Source organism: Hippocampus comes, unplaced genomic scaffold (genome assembly GCF_001891065.2).
Source record: "Hippocampus comes isolate QL1 unplaced genomic scaffold, H_comes_QL1_v1.1 scaffold444, whole genome shotgun sequence".
In the NCBI taxonomy this organism is placed as follows: Eukaryota; Metazoa; Chordata; class Actinopteri; order Syngnathiformes; family Syngnathidae; genus Hippocampus; species Hippocampus comes.
In genome coordinates, this window is record NW_017805078.1 from 158,993 (window position 1) to 183,336 (window position 24,344).

Sequence of the window (24,344 nt, forward strand, 5' to 3'; positions counted from 1 at the left end):
GGGGGGGAGTGACAGTGGGCTGCGGAGACTTGAGCGCCGCGGTGCGCTGTGCGTCTTAGGCTGGCATCCGACAGACCGCAACACGCGGCCCTCCGGTCATGAGTAGTCCTGACTGGTGAAGGCAGCGGGGTGGGGGGTGGGGGGGGGTTAGCGTAACAGCTTTTGACAGTTCAACGCTTGACTAGAACGGACAGAGGTGGCCTGGAAGCTTCATTCGACCCTGCTAATTTGCATTTAACCTTTATGTGATGTGCCGCGTGTCGTATTTTGTAACGCGGCCCTTTCAAAAAAAGCGACGCTGCAAATAAGGTGGGGGGACTCAAGTCCGTAAAAGATGAACGCGAGTCACGTCCCGCCGCGCATCGACGCCGCGGAGCGCCTAAAGAAATGACAACGGGTGACTCGAGCGCCCCCTCCGCTCACAAGCCGACGCCGAAAAAACGGAAAACCCGTATCGGGTATTCGGGCTGCACGTAAAAGACACTCCGACTGTACGATCTTTTTTGATTGAGCCGTAAAAACATGGGGCGATTGTCAAGGAAGACGCGGATTAGCCCGCGAAGCCAAACCGGGGGGTCTTGACAGCCCGCGGCTCGGCCCCGGTTTCAGACGAATCGTGCGATTTGTTTATTTGCCTGCGACGCCGTCACTCTTCGGTGGCGCAAGTCCATTCTCATAACGTTGAAAATGACGCGGGAGTAAATTGAACTCCGTTTTGAATGAGCGGAAACACCCATTAAAAAGCCAGCGGATGACGGCACTTTTCCCGTTTCATTTCAAAACACGACGTGCGCCGCATCCGCTCTTCGCTGATTGGTTCATTCCGCTCTAAGTTCGGTCGGGCTTAGAGTCCCGCTTCAGCAACGTGCCGACTTGATTTCGACTTGGTATTCATCAGCCCGGACTTGAGCGGGGTTTACGATTCAAAGAGAAACGACAACAATGACTAAAACCACCAAGACAGATACGCACGTTGACCTCACACTTGAGCAAAATAACGGCTGGTCAAATGTGAGCGAAGCTAAGCTGTCGGCTATAAATCGAATTGAGAAGACAAAGTCATAGACCGTACGGAGTGAGTTTTGTCAGTATATCCATACATATACACCGTGCTGTAGAAACCAATGCGGGAACAGGCGCGCTGTCGCGCTGACGTTCATCTTGTCTACTTATGATCAAAAATTTGGTGCAAAGTTTCTTTTTTGTCAGACAACGGTCTCTTTTTTTGGGTGAAGAGAAAAACTCTTATCCGGCTGACAGTTCGGGCTGTTGCTTCAGCGGAGCTGTCACAAACAGCTGTTCTTAAGACACGTCACCGGGAAGCAGGACAAGCCGGGTCAGGGTTTTTTCCTCTCCCTCCACCCCCAAATAAAAAGAAAAAAAGAACCCTTCGACCGCATGCAAATTGGCTACTTTCCGTTGCGACTCAGCGAGGCTTGCTCGAACAGTGGCTAAAGAGCCGTCGATTGACGCCCAGACGCAAACAAGCCAAAAGAGCGGCGCAAGAACGCGTGCCGGGGCCAAGATCCCGCTTGAGCGCGCTTTGTCGACAGCGGGGCCGCAAACATCGCCGTCTTCCAATTTCCGTCTTTCACTTGTCGATTTTCAGCGACGCGCGGAAGCTCGAAAGAGGAATAATGACGTCCAAATGACCCGGTAAGCAATCATTTAATTCTCCCCGTCGCATTGAATGAGGATTCATTTGCAGGCAAAATATTGCACAATGAATTATTGAAGAACTCATTTCCCGAGCCAAATTAATCTTGAGGCGCGAGGGTGGGGATGTAACCTGCGATAAGGAGGAACATATTTCACCGGCGCTTGGCGGCGCGTCGCGCCCCGGCTACCGATGGACTCGATCGCCTCGGGGACGAGCCGTGATGTCCAACTAAATTAGAAGGACAAGAAACGGGCTTTTTATCGACTCGTTGCGGCCGGGGCGCGCCGCTTCTGATGCCGTGTCGAAAAGGCGCTTCGAAATTTTGTTCGCCAAGTCGGTCGAGGGGGGGCTTGGGGGAGTTGGACAAAGACGAGGAGGGATGCGCGCTTCCACTTTTTGTCAGACCCGAGACTGGCTAAAGCGCGAGCCCGTAATTAATTGGCCAGATGCTTTCACTGGACAATATACGATTTATTCGTATGATGATGATTTCATTGATTTATTTATTGATGTATTTTCAAATCACGCAGCCCATCGGCCGATTTCTGACGCGTTTACGTAATGTTTGACCTCATCCCTTTACCGCAATGTCGCAAGCATTAGAGGGATCCCCCAAAAACGATATTTTATTCCTTGTCGTTTTTTTTTTTTTTTGCTTTTTCCTGATTTTCTTTCGCCAAATATCGGAATCGGCGTCTCCGCTTCAAGTCACGGATGCCCGTCAGGCGCCAATTGAGCTCGTGCGCCAACATTTGGGATCTCTCGTGGTCACGACGTGAATTCCAACATTTGGGAAGAGACTTTTGAAGGTGAGCGCGGCCAAGAGGGGCGTCTGCTCCAAAACGGTCGGTGGCTAAAAAACGGGAGGGCAAGACAAGCGCTCGGTTGCCTTTCGGGGTGAAGAAGGGGCCGTGCGGCTTCCCGAGTATGCTCAAGCGTTTACTTTCAAGTGAGAGCCCGGAGACGGGCTTTTTTTTCCTCGCTATTAATTGGATTCGCGGCCACAGAGGTGAGAGGCGCCCATCTTCCAACCGCATCTCATTTGTGAATTCTTTCTAATCATTCCGACGGCCCGGGCGTCCGGCCATCAAAGTGCATTTTCGATGGACCGGCCAGACTGAGAAGCGGCGGTGCTCGGCAACCGGGATTCGAAAGCGCCACCTTTTGAGTCGGGACGGAAGCGGCGCGTTGCGCGGGCGCCTTCCGAGTAAAATCCAAACCGCGGAAGACGCCGACCAGGCGCTTCGTGTGGATCGCGAGCTCGTCGGCCGCGTTCTCGTTCCCTTCGGCAAATTGCTCCCCAACAGACGCGTCGGGCATCGAGAACGCCTTTGACTTGGGCGCCGTGTGTGATGGGATCGTCGCTCGATCAACATCCACCACCAAAATCCACTCACACGTCGCCTCTCCTGTCGCGACTCATCAACCTTGAGCGAGGGGGATTTTTAGCGCTATTGAGAGAAGAGAGGACACCTTTCCGCTCAGCCCCGCCGGGGAAATTCTCATCTCGCCGGAGCTCTCAGCCGCCGCGCGGCCTGGAAGTACGGCAACCCAGATAAGCCCCGGCGGCGAGAAGGCTGTCACCAGATGGTGCTTTCAGAAGAGAAAAGTAGTTGGAGGTGCCTCGGCCGTATGTTGAAGTGACGCATCCCGACTGAGCGGAACCCGTCTTTGCACGTCAAGGAGGAGCCAAGTTGTGAATTCGCGGGGCATCGGGCAAAATAAGAGTTCAAGAAGTCAAAGAAAAACAAAAAACAGATAAATACGAGTGCGGCAACGACTTGCATGTTTTGGGTAACCAGCGAGAGGCGTGAAAAGGCTCACTTTGTGAACAGGATTCTTGCAAAAGAGCCTTTTTGAATCACCTTTTATGGTCTAAATGGCTCAACAACACTCGCACGAAGAAGAGGGGGGGACCAGGGAGGGCGTCCGTCTCACGGAGTCGGTTTTTGCTAATCGTCGGTTGAGCGCCTCTTTCTGCAAGTGACTCAAAAGGCTTGGCTGCTGTCAAAACAACTTGCGCCGCTTGGCCCCAAACAGTCATCGACGTTGGACAAACCTGAAGATATAAAAGCGTGACATTTCTGGCAACAACAAAGCCAACCCGTCGTTCGCTTCCAAATCAATCGGCTGCAAGTTGGGCTTTGATTCCAGGTTCTGTCAACTCTTATTTGTTGTGAAATGCGAGAAAAGGCAAAACGCCGTTCCAATGGCCCCACTTCAAATGTTTTGTTCATTTTGGTGCCTTTTGAGTTGATCCTGTTTTTAATTGTTTTTTTTTTTTTTCTCAGCCATTTTCACATCCGCCCTTTGGATCGGCAAACGGGAGTTGTCGTCCACCGATCGAGAAAAGCGCAACAATCAGTGGGTTACTTGTCGTACACCAAAGCGTAAAGCGTGACCGTTTCAAGGGACACGCGCTTGGTTGTTATCATGCTAAACACCTTCCGCGAACTGGAGCGCTAATTAGAGAGAGCGATGGGCATCATCGAGGACTTGGAAGCGTCCCGTGGCTGCCTTTAAAAGTTCACTGGACGAAATCAGCTGAGCGACGCTGTCTTGGGTGGCGATCGAGGGGAGGTCAAATTAGAGGCAGTGGGGGAGTGGAAAGACTCGTCTCATTTTGGAGCAAATAGTCCTCAATTAGTTCTACTTTATTTTCTTCCTATACCTGTACTGTATTTTGCAGCTTTTGTCTTATAAACGGTGTTTGGAGCATCTATTTTTGCATTTCACCGCTTGTATTGTTACACATGTATTTTGTTCACGTACTTGCATGCTCATAAGGGCACTTGGACCCTTGTCGTCGTATCCCAAATAAGGACATTCTGTTTTTTTTTTGCAGCCATCTGTTAATGCGGAAAAGGTCCACTTTTCCTTCCTTGAATGTCCAATTGTGTTGAGCGGGCGCATGCTAATGTCCCTCGGCTGGCTGGTCCCTTCCCATCCGAGTGCCGCCGCCGGCACTCTCGCTTAATCCTCATGAGCGCGGCGTCCCTTCCCCTCCGTCCCCCCTCTGGGAGGCCCCTCGAGGCAAATCATCTCCTCTGTCGCGCCACCAGGAAGAGATTGAGTGCCTTTGGCTTCAATTTGAACGTGCAAGGCTTTTTCGCCGTCTTCTTCTTTTTTTTTTTTTTTGAAATTTCTTTCCCGTCCCAGAAACTACCCCAGCCCCCCCACCCCCCTCTGCCCATTTGTCTACGTTAATGCAGTGTGTGGGCTCCATTAGAAGAGTAAGTAGGGCAGCTTCATATTTAGCAGCTGCTGCCATTGACTTTGGAGAAAGTGTGTGTGGCGGGGGGGCAAAAGAAAAATGCCAAGGTCGCTCTTGTGAACGGACATCTCCGGGCGGCATGGCTCAGTGGGAGAGTGCTCATTTCTCGACCCAGAAGTCGGTGATTGGAGCCCCGGCCCTTGCGACCACGCCCTTGAGCAAGACACAGAAATACGGCTTCGGATGCCGCGTCATCAAGCCAACGCGTTGGACCTTGTTCAGCGGGCGGCCGAATGACCCGGCGTCGGAGTGCTCGGTGGTCGGATCGCCGGCCGGCCCTTGCGCCCAAGCCTCCTTGATCAAGAGACAATCCGCCGCGTCCTCTGTCGGTGAATGAGGAGACGGCATTGAAGCGCTTTGGGCGCCACGCGTCGAAAAGCGCCATACAAGTGACGGCCCATTCACCATTCATGTCTCTCCGCCTCCATTGGTCGCAAGAGACTTATTATGGGCCGTCAGCAATTGGTGCCACGCCGCTCGGTGTGTCCGGCGGCAGGCTCGTTCGAAGTCGACCGAATAGCGAGCGCACCGCCGCCGAGAACGCCGAGACCTTTGCGCACCAGAAAGAAATGCAGTTTTTTTTTTTTCTCTTCAACCTAATGTTTGACTTTGGTTTGAACTTTGAAGAAGGCCGAGGGTACGGTTACGGCTCCCGCGAATAATACGTTCCTGACTAATATGAACTCAAATCTGGCATCTTTTTAAATAGGAACAAAAAAAAAAAAAAAAGCTTTGCCAGCCCGAAAATAGAACTTTTCGCATGGGTTCTGCCATCTTTGTTTGTCCGTAGCAGTTGCTTCCATTTGCACAGATTTGGGGTGGAGACGTCACAGCTGCCTGCCGCCGTTTCAGAATGCTCAAATCGGTGCCCTGCTCCAGAACCAAACCAAAACCAAGCACTAAAAAACATGCCGGCTCCCCTCCCCCCCCTCCCCATCCAAGCATACCAACAAAGTCCCATTGAAAATGTTGACTGAAAAGAGCCAGTGTGCCTCTTCCATTCCCCCTGATAAATACAAAGCATGTCCCCTCAAGCTCAAGCTCTGCATTTTTGCGGGCAACGGGCTCTTCATTTTCCTCGCGACGTGCAGTCAATGCGGTTGCTTCCTGCTCAAACACATTGTCTCCCTCCATTTACGTTGGCGTTGCCTCCGAGAGCCAACCTTCTTCAATTCCCGTTCAAGCCCATGACTTCCAATGGAAAGTTTCCCCGTTTTGAAAATTCCCCGACGTTTTCATTGCTAATCTGGTCTCAACTCACCCTGCTTACTTGACTGCAAATCTAATATTTCAACGCCATCACGCGGGGCGGGGCGAGGCGGCCAATTGACCAACGGCGGCCCATTGCGGGCCAATATGAGCCAGTGATTTTTTTAAACACGTTTTTTGTTGTTGTTTTTTTTACTCCCGATAGGCCCAAATGACCATCTCGTTTCCACAACCAAACTGAATCACAGACTACAAATGCAGGACGACTTACAGGGCAGCCCCGCAATCACGAGTGACAGACTTATGGCTGGCCCTTCTCACACGGATTGAGAGAACAGCTCGAGTTGGAGGCCGCCGTTTCCAAGAGCCAAAACGCTGACTTCGCAGCGCATAAATGCGTGCCTGTGCAGACCGGATACAGTTTCCGGGGTTCCAAATTTACAATCAGGGGTAGGCTTAGCGGAAGGCTGAGTGAGGGTTGCTGACCGGAAACAGGATATCAAAACCTTTGGTATCAATTTGCCGACGCGCATAAACAAGTTTGTTTTTTTTCATGGATAAGTCAGTCTCATTTCCACCTTCCACTTTGAATTCTCCACCTCGCATATGTCGCCCTTTTTTGTGGTGGCCCCCATCTGCTGTTGGGTCCTCCGGGAATCTTTTTTTTCAGGCTTCTAACTGGCCGGAATGGCCGTATGCTTTGCCATATACTTTTTTTCTTGGTTCCAGTGGACGCATTGATTTCCCCCGTCTTCAGTCGTCACTAATCATTGGCTACATAAAATGCTAAGCACTGTTGAGCACAACCTGCATTATATATAGATATAGATCTCTCTCGATTGGCTGGCAATCGTTCAGAGTCCCCCCCCCCCCCCTCTCTTTATATATATATATATATATATATAGCCCTCCTATTGCCCTCCGATTATGGGGCTCATGACGGTGTGCTCATTAAAATGGGAACAGGAGAAGGCATTTTCTATGCGAAGCATGGCCGACGACACCCCTGCTGACGACCGGGGTGCCCCGCACGCTTCCCAGTAGCGTCTCCTGTGCTGACAGATGATCCCGTGCGAGTGTTTGGGAATGTTGATGAGATCCAAACCCCTCACGAAGCTCCAGTGGGCAGAGACCGTCCGTCCGTGTGGGACTCGGATTGGTTGGGTGGTTTCAGCAGGAGCGGCCGAGCCTTGGCTACGATAAATTGCCGAAGCGGAAGCGTTTGAGCATAAAATGAGATTTTGCAAACGAGTTGTTAGCCGACACCACAGAGGAGCGGCGGCGACACTCTCGGCCGTGTCGCCTTGAGCGCTACGAATCAAGAGGAGCGGGCTCTCCGCCTTGGACGGAAAGGCGGCGTGGAAGGTAATTAAAAGAGCGAAGGCCCCGTGTTCCATTTAGATGATAATAAATGGCCCCGTGTCAAAGCGGCCGACATTCACCGTGCAGTTTCCCTCGCCGGCGTATCGCTTTGGACCACAAAAGAACGCGCTCTTTCATAATTTCCTTTCACTTCCAATCGTGACAGCTTCAAAGCACAGCTTGCATTTCGAGCCGCATCATCAATTATCCTATCGCGTCTCACGGCTGATGTGCGAGGAGAGGCCGCCGTCATTTGGCCGCCGTCTCTCGGCCCCTTTTTTCGCGTTACGTCGCAGCCTTTGTAGGAACGTCCCCTCCGCCACGACGGGCGGCAAACGTGACTATTTGCACCTGTTGAAACTCCCCTGGAGCGCTTCGTCCCGTATTCCGTTGATCACCAGCGGGTTATCTGCCAAAAATGGTGGCGTGCACTAATAAACGAGGCTGGAACCCGAACGTGGCCTCTCATCACCTACGCCCGAGATGGCGATGGAGAGCAGCGATCAACCCGAAGGAGCCCTCGCAGCCCTAAGAAGATTCGAGGATCAATCGCTGCATCCCTTGCGGGGGCAGCCACCGACCGACGACAGGCCGGACACATGAAAAGGACGCTCGGTGACGGCCGCTCACAAAGCCGCGGAAGAAAAGGAGAGCAAAGATGGTCGACGCTAAAACCATTCAAGCTATGAGACGGTCATTCTCCCATCATCGTAGCCGCCAGTTTATTTTCATGATTTTGAAAAAGGACTCGTCTGTTTGCGGGAGGCGTTTGATTTCCTCAAGCGGAAGACGAACCCAATCGATCGTGACTATTTGTCGAAATGACGCAAATCGGCCATGCGGAAGGGGATAACATCCATGTTGTTGCTCATGCGAAACCGTAGTATGCCGCAAACTGTGATCGCATAACACTTACATGATGTCAAAGTTATTTGACGTCATGTGCAGTTGATTTGATTTTGAAAAAAAAAAGGCCCGCCGCAAAGTATCTCGGTCACTTCACACATAGGGCAATGGTTTAGCCACCAGCAAGAAAAAAAATGCCAATAGGTGAAATCACCGACAGGCTGTCGTACAAAGTACTGCACGTTTATTCGAGGGAGTTGTTTAATTTAACACGAAACGGTCAAACACCGGGGAAAGTATCCCAAATATTGCTGTGGCTGATACGAATGCGCATGCTAACATCATCGTGGCTTTATAGCCATCATATCGCAATTCGACTCAAGTGTATTTCGCCAGCACTTTCAAACAACAAAACAAAAGAATCCGCACAACAACAAACGAGCAAACAATGAATGAATAACAAAGAGCGTAAAAAGCACCAAAAACGGTCAAACTGAAAACCTCTTGCTGAGTCAGAAGCCAAAGAATAAAACAGAATCTCAAGATGAGTTTTAAAGATGGGCTTGCCGAACGATCAGCGGGAAGTCATTCTAAAGAGAGGGAGCGACAACGCAAAAGGCTCCACCCCTCCTGAGCCTTCCTTTCGTCCTCGGTACATCGATTAGCGTCTGGTCCGCAGACGTGAAGCACCGGGCAGGTCTTGATTTCCTCCAAAGGGTGGCCGCAGTGAGAAGGCGTCTTTTTGTGTTCAGCGGGGCACAGATCTGACAGCAGCGGAAGAAAATACCTCAAGAACCAATGGGAGCAGATGCAACGAAAACTGCAGGGGCCCCAGAATTGAACCCTGTGGAACACCATAAAACAGTGGAGCAGTCCAAGACTCAGAGGACTGAGTCAAACGCCCAAGAAAAACCAAAAAAAACACCCAAAACCCCCCCCCCCAAAAAAAAAAAAAAAACAGACACACATCATCGCGAGTGTCTTAAAAGAGCCCTGCCTCATCTTAAAACCTCCATAACCTCATATTCACCCAAGAAAAATTTGCTGACCAAATTCTGTCATGAAAGCAAGGCTCGGGTCGAGCTTTCGGCTGCACGGTTTCTCGCGGAGCCACCGACTCGGTCACCGCAGCATGGGAGGATGAGTGGCAACGTGTGTTTGAAGAGGGAAGGCAAAGCTGATTAAAGGCCATCAGAGGACCGAGCGGCAGTAAGAGGGCCAAGAATCCGCGGCTGCACTCCGGAGCGGCAGATTGAACAGCGGCACAGGAAAAGACGACATCAAAGAAAGCTGTCATGTGACGGGAAATCACATTGTCCCAAGATTTTCGAGTTTGACACCATAAGCAAGAACGAGGTCCCAAGTGTGGCCGTGCGCACATGTCACGTACTCTAGAAAATTCAAGGGATCAAGAAGGTCTTCCAAAGTCCTTTGCCGGCGGACAACGCCCGTGGCAGTAAAAGCCAACAAAAAAAACCCATAATCGTCCGAGTTGATGAACAGGCTAGCAGTGGTTTTTAATTTGCTTTCACGATAGCCATCGTTAATTTAGGCTAACAAATTGAGTCCTGCGGGGCTGTGGAGATAATTGTTATTGTGTCGTTATTCATAATTATGGACCACTGCATTCTTGCTGAAATCGGCTGTAAACATCGGCCCGGTTAGCGCTTGGCGGTTTTTGTGTCAGACTTGGGCGGGAAGCGAGTGCGGGCAACGGGGGGGGGGAGGCGGGCTTTGGGCACTTCCAAAGCCAGAAACGAGCACGGTGCCAGAGATGCACCGGCAGGTCGCTCCAACCGGCTCAACGGATCCTTCCGGCGGAAAGCCAACGGAAAAGGTCGCGGGAGTCGCACGCCTCGCTTTGTTCTTTTGAACTTCCCGTCAAACGAAAAAAAAACCAACGCGAGCAGGTGCGATCCTTTCCGTAAAAAAGCCCTTTTGTTGTTTTCACGGGAGTTTTCCCCGACGCAAATCATGCGTCGCAAAACGTCATTCAGTACGGCGCAATATCACGCAACTGTACTTGTTGGCCGACCGGACATTCTCATCTGTTGACTTCCATGGCGCTCGGCAGGCCAGGTCCACCCGCCCGCACACACATTCAGTGTCACAGATACCGCAGTGTAGACTGTGAGGATGGCCAGCGCCCCCCCCCCCCCACATGCAAAGATGTCGCTATTTTATGCATGAAGCTTCTATGTGTACAAATCTCTCTTGCTCTCCCTATTGTATCTGTCTGCCTGTCTGTCTACATACATACATACGGATAGAAATACCGTATATATGTCTGTCTACATACATACATACGGATAGAAATACCGTATATCCGTATGTATGTAGATCGACAGATAGCTCTCCACATGTATGTGCACGCAAACCTCCAACCCGATATGTGCATGAGAAATATTTTTCCTCCCCCGCCTACTTATAAGTCAAATCAGAGGACAAAAGTTGTCGCGCTAAGCATTCCGAACGCAAATCAGCAGGCAGCCAGAAAGGGAAAACAAAACAACCCGAGGCGCGCTTGCGTTTTGGCACGCCGTCATTCCGTCCGTCACTCACTTCTCTCGCTCTTTCTCGCTCTGTGAAGTCAGTCGCCGCATGTTAAAAATAAGCGTTTTTTTTTCATGGGTACCCGGCGCCACTGAGAGCGAGCGAGCCGACCGAAGCTGGCTGGCGGGCACAACAGCGGAGCGTGCGCGTCTTCCCTCGACACGTGGACCCATTTTGTCCCCTTGTTTATTTGCAACACTATCTGGAGGCTACTATGTCACTTTTTGACGTCAAGCCGCATGTCATCGTTGGTCCCTGGAGGGCCTGCGCACATCGCTTGCCGCAGTGTGGGCCACTCTCGAGCAAACGCAGCTCATCGGTGCGAAAGGAACCCAAAACGACAGCGAGAAAGCCATTCGCTTTGCCGCCTGCCAATCGCATCTGTCAGTCTTGGCTTTGCAGCACCGGTCGGTCCCTTTTCGGCTCACTTGGGGACATGTCGGATTTGAGGCCGAACATCCACCTTGCGCGTCTTGCACGACGAAAAGGGTGAAACGGAGGCAAAATGGCTGCCGTGATGTCACCCAAACGATCAGAGGGTTTCGAAACGGGGAGGTCGTCGCACGATGACGGGCGATAACGTCCCCGTGGCTCACGCACTCTTCTCATGGCAGCGGCCGAGCCAAAGCGTGTTCCCGTTGGCGAGAACTTGAGCAAATAGTTGGCAAATGCTCAGATTAGGGTTGACTCCGGCAATTAGGTCATGTCCCCCCCCCCCGAGAGAGAGAGATCGCAGAAGCAAAGGCAGCGGAAACGTGCGCGCCGACGGGTTGTTTCGGCTCCGTCGGGCGGAGGTACGAGCGCACGCGAGCGACCAACGCGCCGGCGTGTTTTGCGCGCCGAGCGAGCGCCCCTTCCGTCCGTTCAAAGAGTCCGAGTGAATTTCCCTCCGTTTTTCCCTTTTTCGACGGGCCCTTTTTCTTTTTTTTTCCCCAGGCGGCATTTTCGAGCAAACCGACGGCGCCGTCCCCCTGGTCAGCGCCGAGGAGCTGGCCTTCAAATTCGCCGTCAACAACATCAACCGAAACCGGACCCTGCTGCCCAACACCACGCTGACCTACGACATTCAGAGGATTAATATCTACGACAGCTTCGAGGCCTCCAGGAAAGGTGAGGCGACGCGCGCTAAATATGCCCGGTTGTGGCGTTCCCCGGGGCCAAACAGCCTGCAAAACTCTCGGGCAGCCTGCGACCAGCTGTCCCTGGGCGTGGTGGCCATCTTCGGGCCGTCGCACAGCTCGTCGTCCAACGCCGTGCAGTCCATCTGCAACGCGCTGGAGGTGCCGCACGTGCAGGTGCGCTGGAAGCATCACCCCGCCGACAACAGGGACACCTTCTACGCCAACTTGTACCCGGACTACTCGTCGCTGAGCTACGCCATCCTGGACCTGGTGCAGTTCCTCAAGTGGAAAACCGCCACCGTGGTCTATGACGACAGCACAGGTCAGCGCGGTTGAGTTTTTGAGTTTCCCTCGGCGATCCAAACGTGCCAGCCCAATCGACGAAGCGCTAACGTCGACCCACGCGTATGCGCGGATTTGCAAACGCGGTGTCTCTTTCAGGGCTCATAAGACTCCAGGAGCTGATCATGGCGCCGTCCAGGTACAACATCCGGCTGAAGATCCGGCAGCTGCCCGTGGACACGCAGGACACCCGGCCCCTCCTCAAGGAGATGAAGAGGAGCCGCGAGTTCCGCATCATCTTCGACTGCGGCCATCACATGGCCGCGCAGATCCTCAAGCAGGTCGGCCTCGACGTCTCGCCGCGGCGCAGCTCGCCCGCTTCAAACACTCGAGCCGAGGCGCGGTCACTGCAAGTATTTTCATCGCGAAACCGGAAAATTTGGAAAGCCAAATTCCGATGCATTTGGTGCAAGTGCAGCCCAATGGAAAGGCAGCGCGTGCAAGGCGGGTCCACGCGTCGCGCGACTCGGACCGGCACGACAGATGATTGCGCTTGCGTGAGAGAAGCGGCCGAGTTCCCGGCATGTTTTTCAAGCGGCTTTCAGCGCTCACACACGACGTGCCGCCACGCCATCAGGTCGTCCGCACGCGCTCCCGTCACCGCGCGTCTGTCGGCTCGCGTTCCGTCTGCCGCTCCAACGGGAGAAAATGGCAAAGCGTGTCCCTGGTGATTTGGAGCAAACACCCATGCGGCGGAATGACTCCCCTTTGTTGTCCAAGCGCGAGCGCCGTCGACCGCTTCCAGGGGAAGTCAAGTCAATATTTTCCTTGACAATGAGAGGCGGATTAAAAACTTTTTTGCACGGCACCGCCGCTCGCTGTCCACTGAAGACAACGCCGGCTCGCCGACGTCACCCGAACAAACCCGCAAAGGAGCCCTTCGGCACGCGACGTGTCCTTTTTCGGTCGACGGCAAGTGCCTGAGATGGAGAAAAGTGAAAAGTGGCCGCCCGACTTTTCCAAGAGGCCGTCGGACAAAATCGGTTGTCTTTCCTGCAAGTAGGCCCCAATAAATGCGAGCACGCACACAGTCTCAGCGTAGTTGTGCTCGGTCGCGACGGAAGGAAAGAAGAGGGGACACGTTTGCCTTTGATGTTGACGTCCCTTTCAAAGCGCGCAACCTTGACGTTTCTACTGCAAGTATTTTCATCGCGAAACCGGACAATTTGGAAAGCCAAATTCCGCGTGCAAGGCGGGTCCACGCGTCGGATTGTCTTTCCCGCAAATAGGCCCCAATAAATGCGAGCACGCACACAGTCTCAGCGTAGTTGTGCTCGGTCGCGACGGAAGGAAAGAAGAGGGGACACGTTTGCCTTTGATGTTGACGTCCCTTTCAAAGCGCGCAACCTTGACGTTTCTTGACAGCCCACGGCACAGTTTGATGCGACGCACCGCCGCCCACGGGACCGCGCCGCCTCTCCACGTCCGTCGCTGGAGTCAAAACAAGTGGCGGCGATGGAGGGTCTAGCGTGCTCGCTAGCGACGGGAAGGAAAGGAAGAGGGGACACGTTTGCCTTTAATGCTGACGTCCCTTTCAAAGCGCGCAACCTTGACGTTTCGGTCGCGGTGTCAAAAACAAACTAACAACAAAGAAAATCATTTATTTGGCGTTTTGCTAACATTCATCATTGGGCGAGATGTCACGGCGCACCGCCCCGAGAAGATCTCCCCGAAATGACTGCGCCTTATCCTCGACACGGGTTCTTCCAGAACGTATTAAGCGGTCGAATCGGATTTTCCCAGCTCACTTTGGGAGATATTTCATCGTCGTCATCTCTTTTGCTGACAATACAGTACATCCCTCACTTATCGCGCTTAACGGGGACCGAGACCACCCGCCAAAGAGGAAAATCCACAAAGTAGGTACCCCCCCCACCCCTCCCCCACCCACCCGTAAAGGTACATGTGTCGGAGTATAATATTTATAAGGCCAAATGTGATGGTATACATGCACGTATAAGGAAATGTTTGTTGTAGTGAACATGACTTCATGCTTCATACTTCATTTCTGCTGAGTCAGAGCAATCGGTACGTGCACACCAAATCCGTCGCGAGCGTTTGACCGTAGCAGTTGGACCGGCCATTTTGCCACGCAGGGCCAGGTGGTCGAAACTGTACTCTGGTTTTGGCCAATGCTCAACTCGGTACAATTCCACAGTACCAACAATAACGAGCATACCCGTCGTGGGTCCCGAAGTCCGATTGGCCGTCCGCGAGGCGAAGCAGGTAAAAAGCTCGCTTAATTTTCGCTTGAGAGAATAATAGCGTAAAGGATCAGGTCAGCATTGACCTCGAAATGGAATGGCGGCGCCAGAAAGGCTGGCGACGGTTTGGGGTGCACGTAGCATAAAGGATGACGTCCTTGGTGGGCTCGGAGTTGCTTTGTGAGCGATTTTTCCCCTTTTGTCTCCATTGTCGCTGTCCAGGCCCAGACCATGGGGATGATGACCGAGTACTACCACTACATCTTCACCACTCTGGTAATGTCGCGCCCCCTCCCGAACACCCGACCTTTGCGGCCCATGATGTCCAATGACATTTTTTTACTATTTGTTGTTGCCGTTTAGAGAGAAGGGGGAGGCGCTTGGCTCGCTCGACCGTAGCAGTTGGACCGGCCCACCGCGCCCAACCGCATTGACCTCGAAATGGAATGGCGGCGCCAGAAAGGCTGGCGACGGTTTGGGGTGCACGTAGCATAAAGGATGACGTCCTTGGTGGGCTCGGAGTTGCTTTGTGAGCGATTTTTCCCCTTTTGTCTCCATTGTCGCTGTCCAGGCCCAGACCATGGGGATGATGACCGAGTACTACCACTACATCTTCACCACTCTGGTAATGTCGCGCCCCCTCCCGAACACCCGACCTTTGCGGCCCATGATGTCCAATGACATTTTTTTACTATTTGTTGTTGCCGTTTATGGCGCGGCTCGCTCGCCGAAAAATGGATGGCGGGCCCGCAAATGGGGCCCCGGGCCGTAGTTTGGACACCACTTTTGCATCTTTGCCGCCGATGTGGAAAGTCTGGACTGAGTGCCTCCGTGAGGCTTCTGAAGACTAACGTTAGCTTCCAACGTGACTTTGGTCTCCGTCGCGTCCGCCGCCGCCTCCCTCGACGACCGGCGCCAGCTGGAAGCAAATGCTGCCCCCTCGCCGCCATGTTGAATGGCAACGACGTTCTACGCTGTCGCTTTCACCCTCTGTCGCGCTCTCTTTCGCTCTCTCCCACACACACACACACTGAGGCACTCTGTCTCCGCGGACCAGGCCAGTCGACGGTGATAATGCGTTCTGACACGGAGGCCCGGCCCTGACGTGTGTCATCTCTGGTGCTCTGAAGCATGGCCGAAATCCTTGTTTTGACACGCTTGGTGTCTTTGGAGCATCTGCGCTGCTTTCATGGGTGAAAAAAACCGCTGTTCAAAAAAGGCAAATTGTGACGCTCGATGTTGCTCGTCTTTAATTGGGCGATATACCCTCCGGGGAGGCATGGCTTCGATCAGGTGAAGGCGCATCAGCCTTGACTTGATCCAGAATGTCGTCGCACGCTCTGGAAAGAGCGACAAACTGCCGCTCAGGCCATAACGGAAGGCCCGACCGACCTCGGGGAACAGTCGCCCCGATCCGCCCGCAGCAGGGATGACGGGCAGGCTTGCGGCCGTGGCCAACGGAAGCGTCGATCGCGGCGTCCGGCGACATCGAGAGCCGGGAAGAAGCGGTTCAAATGTCGTCGCGGGGACCGCAACGGAGGACGACGGATTGCGTTTTCCGAAAATCGGGCTTATGGCGGCGGCTCTTCGCCCCGGATCCCGCCCCGGTGGTTCGGCGAGTCGGTCTAATGACACTGGCCAAGGCGAAGCCCCGAAAGGTTGCGGCATTTCTTCCCTCCTTGACGGTGTGGCCCAAAGGCGCAGCAGCAGCGGTCTGCAAGGGTGTCAGATTTTGCACGGCTTCGACCGTGCAGGTGTGCCTCAAGGTGCGCCGGCAGACTTGGGAGGACGGCCCGGATTCCGCGCGACGCCGCCGCTGCCCAAAGTGAACTCCTAATTGGAACAAGACGCTTTTGTGACACCCTCAAAAAGGCTCCACAATAGAAAGGAGGATGTCACAAGAAACGTACCGTACGTCTGCCGACGTTTCTGTCCCATTTAGTTTTGTATTCTTAGCTTCAAAAGCTCGCAGAGCGACCCCACCTACTTTAGCGAGCATTTCGGAATGTCACGCCGAACAATAGTCACGTGCTTTGATCCGCGCTCATCAAAAGATGGAGAGAAATGGAGAAATAATTCAGCGGCTGGTGGCGTTTTTATTGTTGTACTTGTTCCCGTTAGCCGGCGCTCACCCTCCAGGGTGCTCATGAAATCTGGATGTTGATCCAAATGTCTTTTTCCAAGCCCATTACGCCGCGACGACGTGTGTCAGCACGCGACTCTGCCCGTCGCCGCCTGCATCGGCTTGCCCAGAAATGGCCCCGCCCCGGCTTCGACGGAATCGCTTTGATCCGCCGATGGGAATGGGAGTCGCCAACGATTCACGAGACATTCGTTGCGGCAAACGTTTCCAGGGTCGGGGCACGCCGCGCCTCCCCGGTGCGGTGTGGTACGCCGCCCGCGACAGTCGGACTTGATCCGCTCACCTTAGTTTGATGCGACGTCGTAGGAGGCGGTGCTTGAGGGGCACGGAGGTTTCCGGTGTCCCATTTGGGGGTCCAATTGTCACAGAAATCATCCGCTGGTGCAAAGTTTGAATTTTTCCACTCATATCTGACCGGATTGCGATTTTCCCGCCGCAGGTCGAGAAAACCTTTTTAGCATCCGTTTACTGGGGCATGAATCTCCTGGCAGGGCGTTGAAAAATCCTCCTTTGACTTTTATTTGGATCCGAATATAGCATCCCTCTAATCAGAAAGGGCGTCGTTTGGCTTTTCATGCGGGGGGTGAACAGCAAGCACACTTGAAAGGCAGACGGCGAGCACGGCGGCCCAGAATGAGACTGTCTCTCCTCTCCTCCAAAGGATCTGATGGCCATTGATTTGGAGCCCTACCGCTTCTGTGGCGTCAACATGACCGGCTTCCGCATCCTCAACGTGGACAACCCGCTGGTCTCCTCCATTGTGGACAAGTGGTCCACAGAAAGGCAGAAACCCCCCAAACCTGACTCGGGCCTCCTGGAGGGCATCATGACGGTATGACGTCCGAGCACTCGTAAGCGCGCGGCCGCCGCAGCTTCCGTCTGCCTCCCTTTGGGCAAAATAACAGAAGCTGCGCCCACAGCACCAGGGTGCCGTCGCGCCCCCCAATAGCACTCTGCCGTTCCTGGTCCTGCACAAAAACTCTTTGGAAGCTGACGGTTTGCTTTCACATTCAGTGCTGAAAGGCAACACAAGGTTCACCCCGCCCCCCTCCACCCCCCATTTCAGACAGACGCGGCTCTGACCTACGACGCCGTCCACATCGTGTCCGTCTCCTACCAGCACGCGCCGCAGATGACCGTCAACTCGCTGCAGTGCCACCGCCACAAGCCCTGGCGTTTCGGCGCTCGCTTCATGAGTTTCATCAAAGAGGTAAAGTCGCCCGCCTGTCCCTTTGCCGGTGATATTACAGCCGAGTGGCGAGGGAGGAGGAGGAAGAGGAGGGGGAGCGGAGACCGTGTTTACCCAGCAAATCAATCACAGCCGCAAACAAAGAGCCTTGACAGACACATGAAAGCCAAGTTGTCGTCTGCGGTGTAAAATCCCCCCTCAGACGCTATTTTATCTTCTGAACGTTGCAACCTTTTGAAAGGACAATTTGTGAAACTTGCCTCGAGTGTATCAAACACGAGGCTGACTTGTCTGTCGCACGGCAAATAGAAGCACCGAGAGGCCGGCCGGCCGGGCGCGGATGCTAATATTTCTACCTCGAGATAACAAGATGCAGGGAACGTGTTGTTTGGGATGCTATTCGCAATCTTGTTTGTCAGACATTCAGAAGAGAAAAGGCTGAATGGGAAAGTGCTGGGAATCAGTCCCCGGGCTTTTCTTGTCCTTCAGGCTGCGCATTGTCAAACGTTGCCTCCCGCGGTATTTCCAGATGCACGACCGGTCACGCGGCTTAGCCGGAGTTTCAGGCTACGATCGCGGCACCCGCTCGCCCGCGTCTGAGGTCTGATGTAACGCTCCGAAATACGGCCAGACGTCAGACCCGGACGGAGCCAAACTCCCAAGCGTGGGCAAATGAGGAGTCGGGATCACTCAACCGCTCCCTTCTGCTCCGAGGCTCTCGTTAGCATCCCCTCGGAGAGGATCATCACCTTCCATTTGCGCACGAGGAGCTTGCTACGTGCAGATTTTTAAATCCCGAGCGAGTCGCGGAATTTCCGTTCTTTCTCAATTGACGGGGAAAAAAAAACCCCGTGGACTTTAAAAACCTGTCTCGAGGCGTTCGGGACCGACATGATTGCATTTCCAGTGCGTTGCGCAAAACCCAGCAAAGGAAGTGACAAGTTTGCGAGGCGCTATGGCGTCTCATTGTGTTTTGTGGGTTTTTTTTTTTTGTCTTCTCTCATCTCACCCTCCGCTGAAGCGGCCTCGCTTGATCAATCTGCCGAGACAGCTCGCACATTGCAACGATCACAGTGGGCGAGGCGCTTGTTGCGACTCGCTCTTCCAGATCACAGAGGCTTGGTAAACAGAGTGGGATGTGTTGTTACAGTCCAAAATATCAATGTTGTTAATACCAACAGCCGCCAAAATGGGGTTATGTTCTCATTTGTTTTGCTAAAATAAGCGTTTGCTGGGTACGTGTCATCCACTGTGGTGCAGATCCCAAAACAGCAAGAACGAGGTGTCCAGTCGGGGTCCTACTCAGCCCCACTGAGTGCCAGTTAAGTCTCTCCTCCGCTAATTGACAGCACGACGCTCTTTTCGCTTTGTGTCGGTGCGAGATCAGGCACAAGTTTGACTTTGGCAGCCGGTCATCCGTTAACCTCTTTCAGGTAAATTTCAACTAAGTATGCAGGTGGCGTTTCCTTCTGGTCGGGGGTCGGCTTTCTAACTCGGTGTCTTTGTCGTTTGTCCTGGAAGAACTTGAGGAAGGAAGGTCTTCCACTGCACATTTCTAGTGACGCGATTCCGAGATGGGTCAAGGCAACCTAAAGATACAAAATCACACCCCGATATATATATTTGACCTTGGGCCGTGAAAATTGGGAGGCACCCACAGACGCCGTACGCTAAAAGGTGTACAGGAAGTGAGCTGTGGTTTCTTTGGGGGGGTTTTGGAATGTACGGTGTTCCACTGGGTTCAGTTCTGGGGCCGCTGCACATTTCTAGTGACGCGATTCCGAGATGGGTCAAGGCAACCTAAAGATACAAAATCACACCCCGATATATATATTTGACCTTGGGCCGTGAAAATTGGGAGGCACCCACAGACGCCGGACGCTAAAGAGTACAGGAAGTGAGCTGTGGTTTCTTTGGGGGGGTTTTGGAATGTACGGTGTTCCACTGGGTTCAGTTCTGGGGCCGCTGCTGTTCTCAACTGTCTTCGTACTTACATCCGTGATTTGTGATTTTTGCCCGTCGCTCTACAAAAAAAGTTGAGGACGTGTAAGGAGCGCAACGCCGATTCATCTCCCGCTTGGCCTCTCTGGCACCGCCTTCCCCGCTGTCACCAACTCATCTTAAAAAGTACATTGAATTTCCTCAGATCGGACTCGGGGCTTCTTCTGAACGTGGATGACAATCTGATACGCATCGGTGGCAGCAGTGTAGACTCGTAGTTAGGAAGACATCTGCCTCGTAGTCAGCACTCCTGCTTTGACTCGCCGACGGACCATCTGTGTGGAGAGTTTGTTTCTTCAATCCCTGCTGGCAACGAATTTTCTCCGGGCCCTCTGGCCTCCTCGCACATCCCCGAAACACGCTTCTTATGTTAAACCTCGAAATTGTCCGAAGGGAGGGAGGCGAGCGTGAGCGCCCCGCGATCGGAATGGGGCCTCTTTCAAACGTGGCCGAAAAATAGAGGCGGGATGCCAGCGCACCGATTGGATATCCCATGTCAATGCACCCATGACGTCAAGCTTTGTCATCCCTTCAAGATTGAATTGGCTCCGTCGTTTGTCGTCATGCTTCAACAGCCCCGTCAAAGGACTCTGCGCTCTTCCGTCCTCATTCGCAAATTATTGAAACACCCTCCAGTCTGTCTCGCCAATGACAAACGCCACCTCCAAAAGACTTGGGATTGTCTTTTTACAAGGTCTCTTATTAGGAAGCTACCGCAACGGCCTCTGGCGACGAAAGCCAATGAAATATTATTACATTGTTGTCCTTACGCCGGGCTCCCGTTTAAGGACAACACCGCGGCGCTCGCTTGTAAAAACACTAAACTCCAGTCTGATTTACGCACGGCCCAAAGACAGACCGTCAGACGTGTCGTCAAGGTCGAAGAGGCCGAGGCGTTTGCATCGCACTCTGAATCCGTTGAACATCCCGAGGCCAACTTAGAACGGTTGGAGGAAGTCACTTCACATTGAAGCTTGAACATTCAGACCCCCAACCCCCCTCCCCTTAACATCCATCCATTTGGACAGGGAAAAGGGGAAGAGCAGATACTGGCTTAGCTTGACACTGCTCGCACTCCATCCCAAATTAAACCGCAGCACCAAACGGGCAGAATAAATGGAAGGTCTGCAGCACAAACGGCGCTCGCGTCTCGCGTTTACCGGGGAAAATAGTCAAAGAGGGCAGTTCTGTATTTTCCCCTCTTCAAGGGGAAGCAAGCAAAAGACCGTCGTTAATTAACTCGGCGCTTCTCTGGCGTCGGCGGCATCCGATGTGAATTGTAATGAACCAAAAAGATGCAAATGCAGCCTGAACGCTTTCCGTGGTGAGAAATACACACGCCGCGTGCTAATTACACGCTTTGTTGCTAGTCGTAGCTCTTAAGATTATTGTCAGCGTTACTAATTTATTATGTGTGCATGTATAAAGGTCCTCATGAGGTCTTACATACGATAAGGACAAATCCAAACTGGACCCCGTGTAACGGAGGTCATTTTTGGCTCTTTGTGAGCATATATTTGTGTCAGTGTTTCCGCAAGGTTCCGGACAGAAATGGACTGTCAAAACATGACCTCGCCAAGGATTGATAAAAAAAACCTCACACCCTAAAACATTTATTGACACCAAAAATTCACAAGACCAACAAAGTGCAACAAAGGACGCTGGTGCGACACCAGGGCAAACAAAACCACCAAAAGCGCTTGCAAAAGACAAGCACAAAATAGAAAAGGACATTGCTTGTCAATCAAGAGACAAGAAAACCCAAAATGCTCACGATACAAAGCCTTGATGACCAATCAGAACGAAAAACGAGTTCCAAAGTGAAATGCAAAAAAAAAAAAAAAAAACATGACCAGACTAAAATGTCACTCGAAAACTCGACATCTGGAAAAATTCAAAGTGAGTGACAAAGTTGTGAGCAAGGCGAATCACCCCACGAAGGCATAAATACAAAGCTGATCACGATGGGCAGCGGGTGCGCAAAGCCGGAGGGAAGGCCCTCCTCTGCCACCTGCTGGAGACACACAATCCGGTGGGCAGTTTGGTGATTGTGGTTGGAAATGTCATCCTTTTTTTTTTTTTTTTTTACTTTTTCCCAGTCCCAATGGGACGGACTGACCGGGAGACTCTCGTTCAACAAGACAACCGGATTGCGTACGGACTTTGACCTGGACATCGTAAGCCTGAAGGAGGAGGGACTAGAAAAGGTAAGCGCCGCCGCCGCCGTCCATATCGCCGCCGCAAAAAAAAAAAATAACGCCCGGCTGACAAGTGTAATTCACCTCCCTAACAAGGAAGCAAATTGGCACTTCCTTGAAATGCGAGTGGATCATAAAGCAAATTGGATCCGGGCACACGTTTGGGTGTTAATCGCCGTCTCTCCTAATGATAATTTGAGGTGATGCCCAAAATGCAGTTTGGTGCTAATGGGCTCTCTAAACACAAAATAAATTGAACACACACAAACAAACAAATAATGCTGGTGCGTGCGTGTGTGTTCAAGTAAAAGCTTGGTCATACAGTACAGCGGATGTGTTCAAAGCACCCTCCGAACTCTCGCAGCCTCTCACTTCCTCGAAGGGCTTTTACGCCATTATGAATATATCAAATCGGGATAAGTCCCATTATGACTTGCTCAAGTAGTCCCTGAAGGCTCAAGACGATATAATAGCGGAAGCTTTTCATCTTGTAACCCTTCTGTTGGAGGACGGCGGCATGTGTGGGGGGAGGGGGAGACGTCGGCTCTGAACTCTTGTCGGCCCGTTCGTCTCGCGTGGGGTCATTTGAATAGAAGCGCGTGCGTGCCGTCATCATTATTTGATGGCGCATTAGCATCTCCGCCGGCGCGTTTTCGGATTCCCCTTCCATCTTCGCCGTGCCGCCGAATCGGCTCCAGCCTGTTAGGGTGTGGACTTTTCTCGGCTAATCCCTTGTAATTGAATATTAGCCCGAGTTTGAGCCGGCGCCCGGAATGACGATGGGGTTCTTAGCGGCGGCGGCGGCGCCGCGTCATTGTCATTCAGGACCGGATTTTGGGGAACGGAGGCCGCGAGATAAGTCGTCACTCAGGAACGCGGTCTTGTTGCTAATCGTGCAAAATGGAATTGGGCGCAATTAGAAAGGATTTTCCATAATGCCGCGTGCAATTGCTCTCTCTGCCAGCACTGGTCGGGAGAATATTTGTGGTGAGCAATCGGCGCCGTGAGAGCGTAAATCCGGGTGGCGGCGAGTGACTGAGCGCCACCGATTTGAAGCGAAAAAGACGACAACTGGTGTTTGCGGTTGCGGCGGGCGGTGCGTATTCTGTGATTGCCTCTCCCCAAATTCAAAATTCATATCTGGGTGGGGGGGGTTTCATGGCTCAAACGGGGGCTGAGGCGGTCCCATCCCGACCGTGCGCCACCGCGTGCACGTATTCTGCAAATTCAACGGGCTCGCTTTTCTTTGACAGCAAACGAGTTCCAACAAGGCGATGATTCTCACCTTAAAGCATTCCTTGATTCAAACGTGCGTCTTTCCTGGGTAAGGATTCTTGAAAAAGTGCAGTCCAAAACCAAAATGAGTCAATAAACTGGAGCGTTACGCTGTGTTGAGCGCCGTCCGTCGGTCTGCAGGCTGCCGCCGCGCAATTTGGGACGTTAGAAGAACCCCGAAATCCGTCCTTCACGATCGAGTCCGTGGAATCCATTTTGTATTTTGTCCAGCTTTGCATGTTTTCATGCGGGTTGGCCTTGAGTCATTTGGCGAAGCGTCGCGGCGAGCTTGACCACGGGCTCTTCCATTCAGCGTCCCAAGTCAGCAACGAAAAGTCAATTCAGCGGCCAGCCGCCACGTGCGGCCGCAGCCTTGCGTCTTAGCCACTTTGCTCAGTCGAACAAACTGAGCAACACGACTTGGGTGCGGAACGGACTTTTTCTGAGCAAATGAGAATCGGCGTTGCCTTGTTTTGAGAAACATGACATTGTTAGGGCTGACAACATTGAAATAAACAAACGAGCACATATGCTGCCAGACAACTGACAAAGCCGAATAACTACAACGTCAAATATGCCGCTGATCAATCCAAATGTTTGAACAATCACAAGGAAAACAAACTGCTTTCAACAACAAAGCGTATGAGGGGGAAAACTTGACTCAGTGTTCACTGTTTTGTTAAGCGTTTTGTTACAGCTGCTGCTGTGGTGAAAGCGCGATACAAATCAGGATGTATTGTATTGTATTGTATTGTATTGTACAAATCAACTCCATCGGAGCAAAATTTGCTGATTTAAAAAAAAAAAAAAGTTTTATATTGGATTCGTACCGAAACGGGTCATCGAGTGGGAGTGATGAGACACAAAAGATGATTTTGGGGGCTGCTCAACAGCAATTTGGGAATAGCAACTCCAAGTTCCCTTTGCTTCCATGACAACCGGACTTTCGGCACGTTCGCGTTTCGGG

The 24,344-nt window shown here is 52.5% G+C and overlaps 1 protein-coding gene across 1 annotated transcript in view; it reads left to right on the top strand.

Moving 5' to 3' along the window:
• Window positions 1-24,344, top strand: part of LOC109513099 (glutamate receptor ionotropic, kainate 3) — a 64,524-nt gene that overhangs the window by 28,202 nt on the left and 11,978 nt on the right. Inside the window, exons 2-8 of the mRNA XM_019865314.1 lie at window positions 11,841-12,014; window positions 12,090-12,347; window positions 12,467-12,648; window positions 14,794-14,847; window positions 17,376-17,546; window positions 17,781-17,924; window positions 22,004-22,111. Coding sequence (XP_019720873.1) covers window positions 11,841-12,014; window positions 12,090-12,347; window positions 12,467-12,648; window positions 14,794-14,847; window positions 17,376-17,546; window positions 17,781-17,924; window positions 22,004-22,111 — 1,091 coding nt within the window. The remainder of the gene's footprint in view (window positions 1-11,840; window positions 12,015-12,089; window positions 12,348-12,466; window positions 12,649-14,793; window positions 14,848-17,375; window positions 17,547-17,780; window positions 17,925-22,003; window positions 22,112-24,344) is intronic.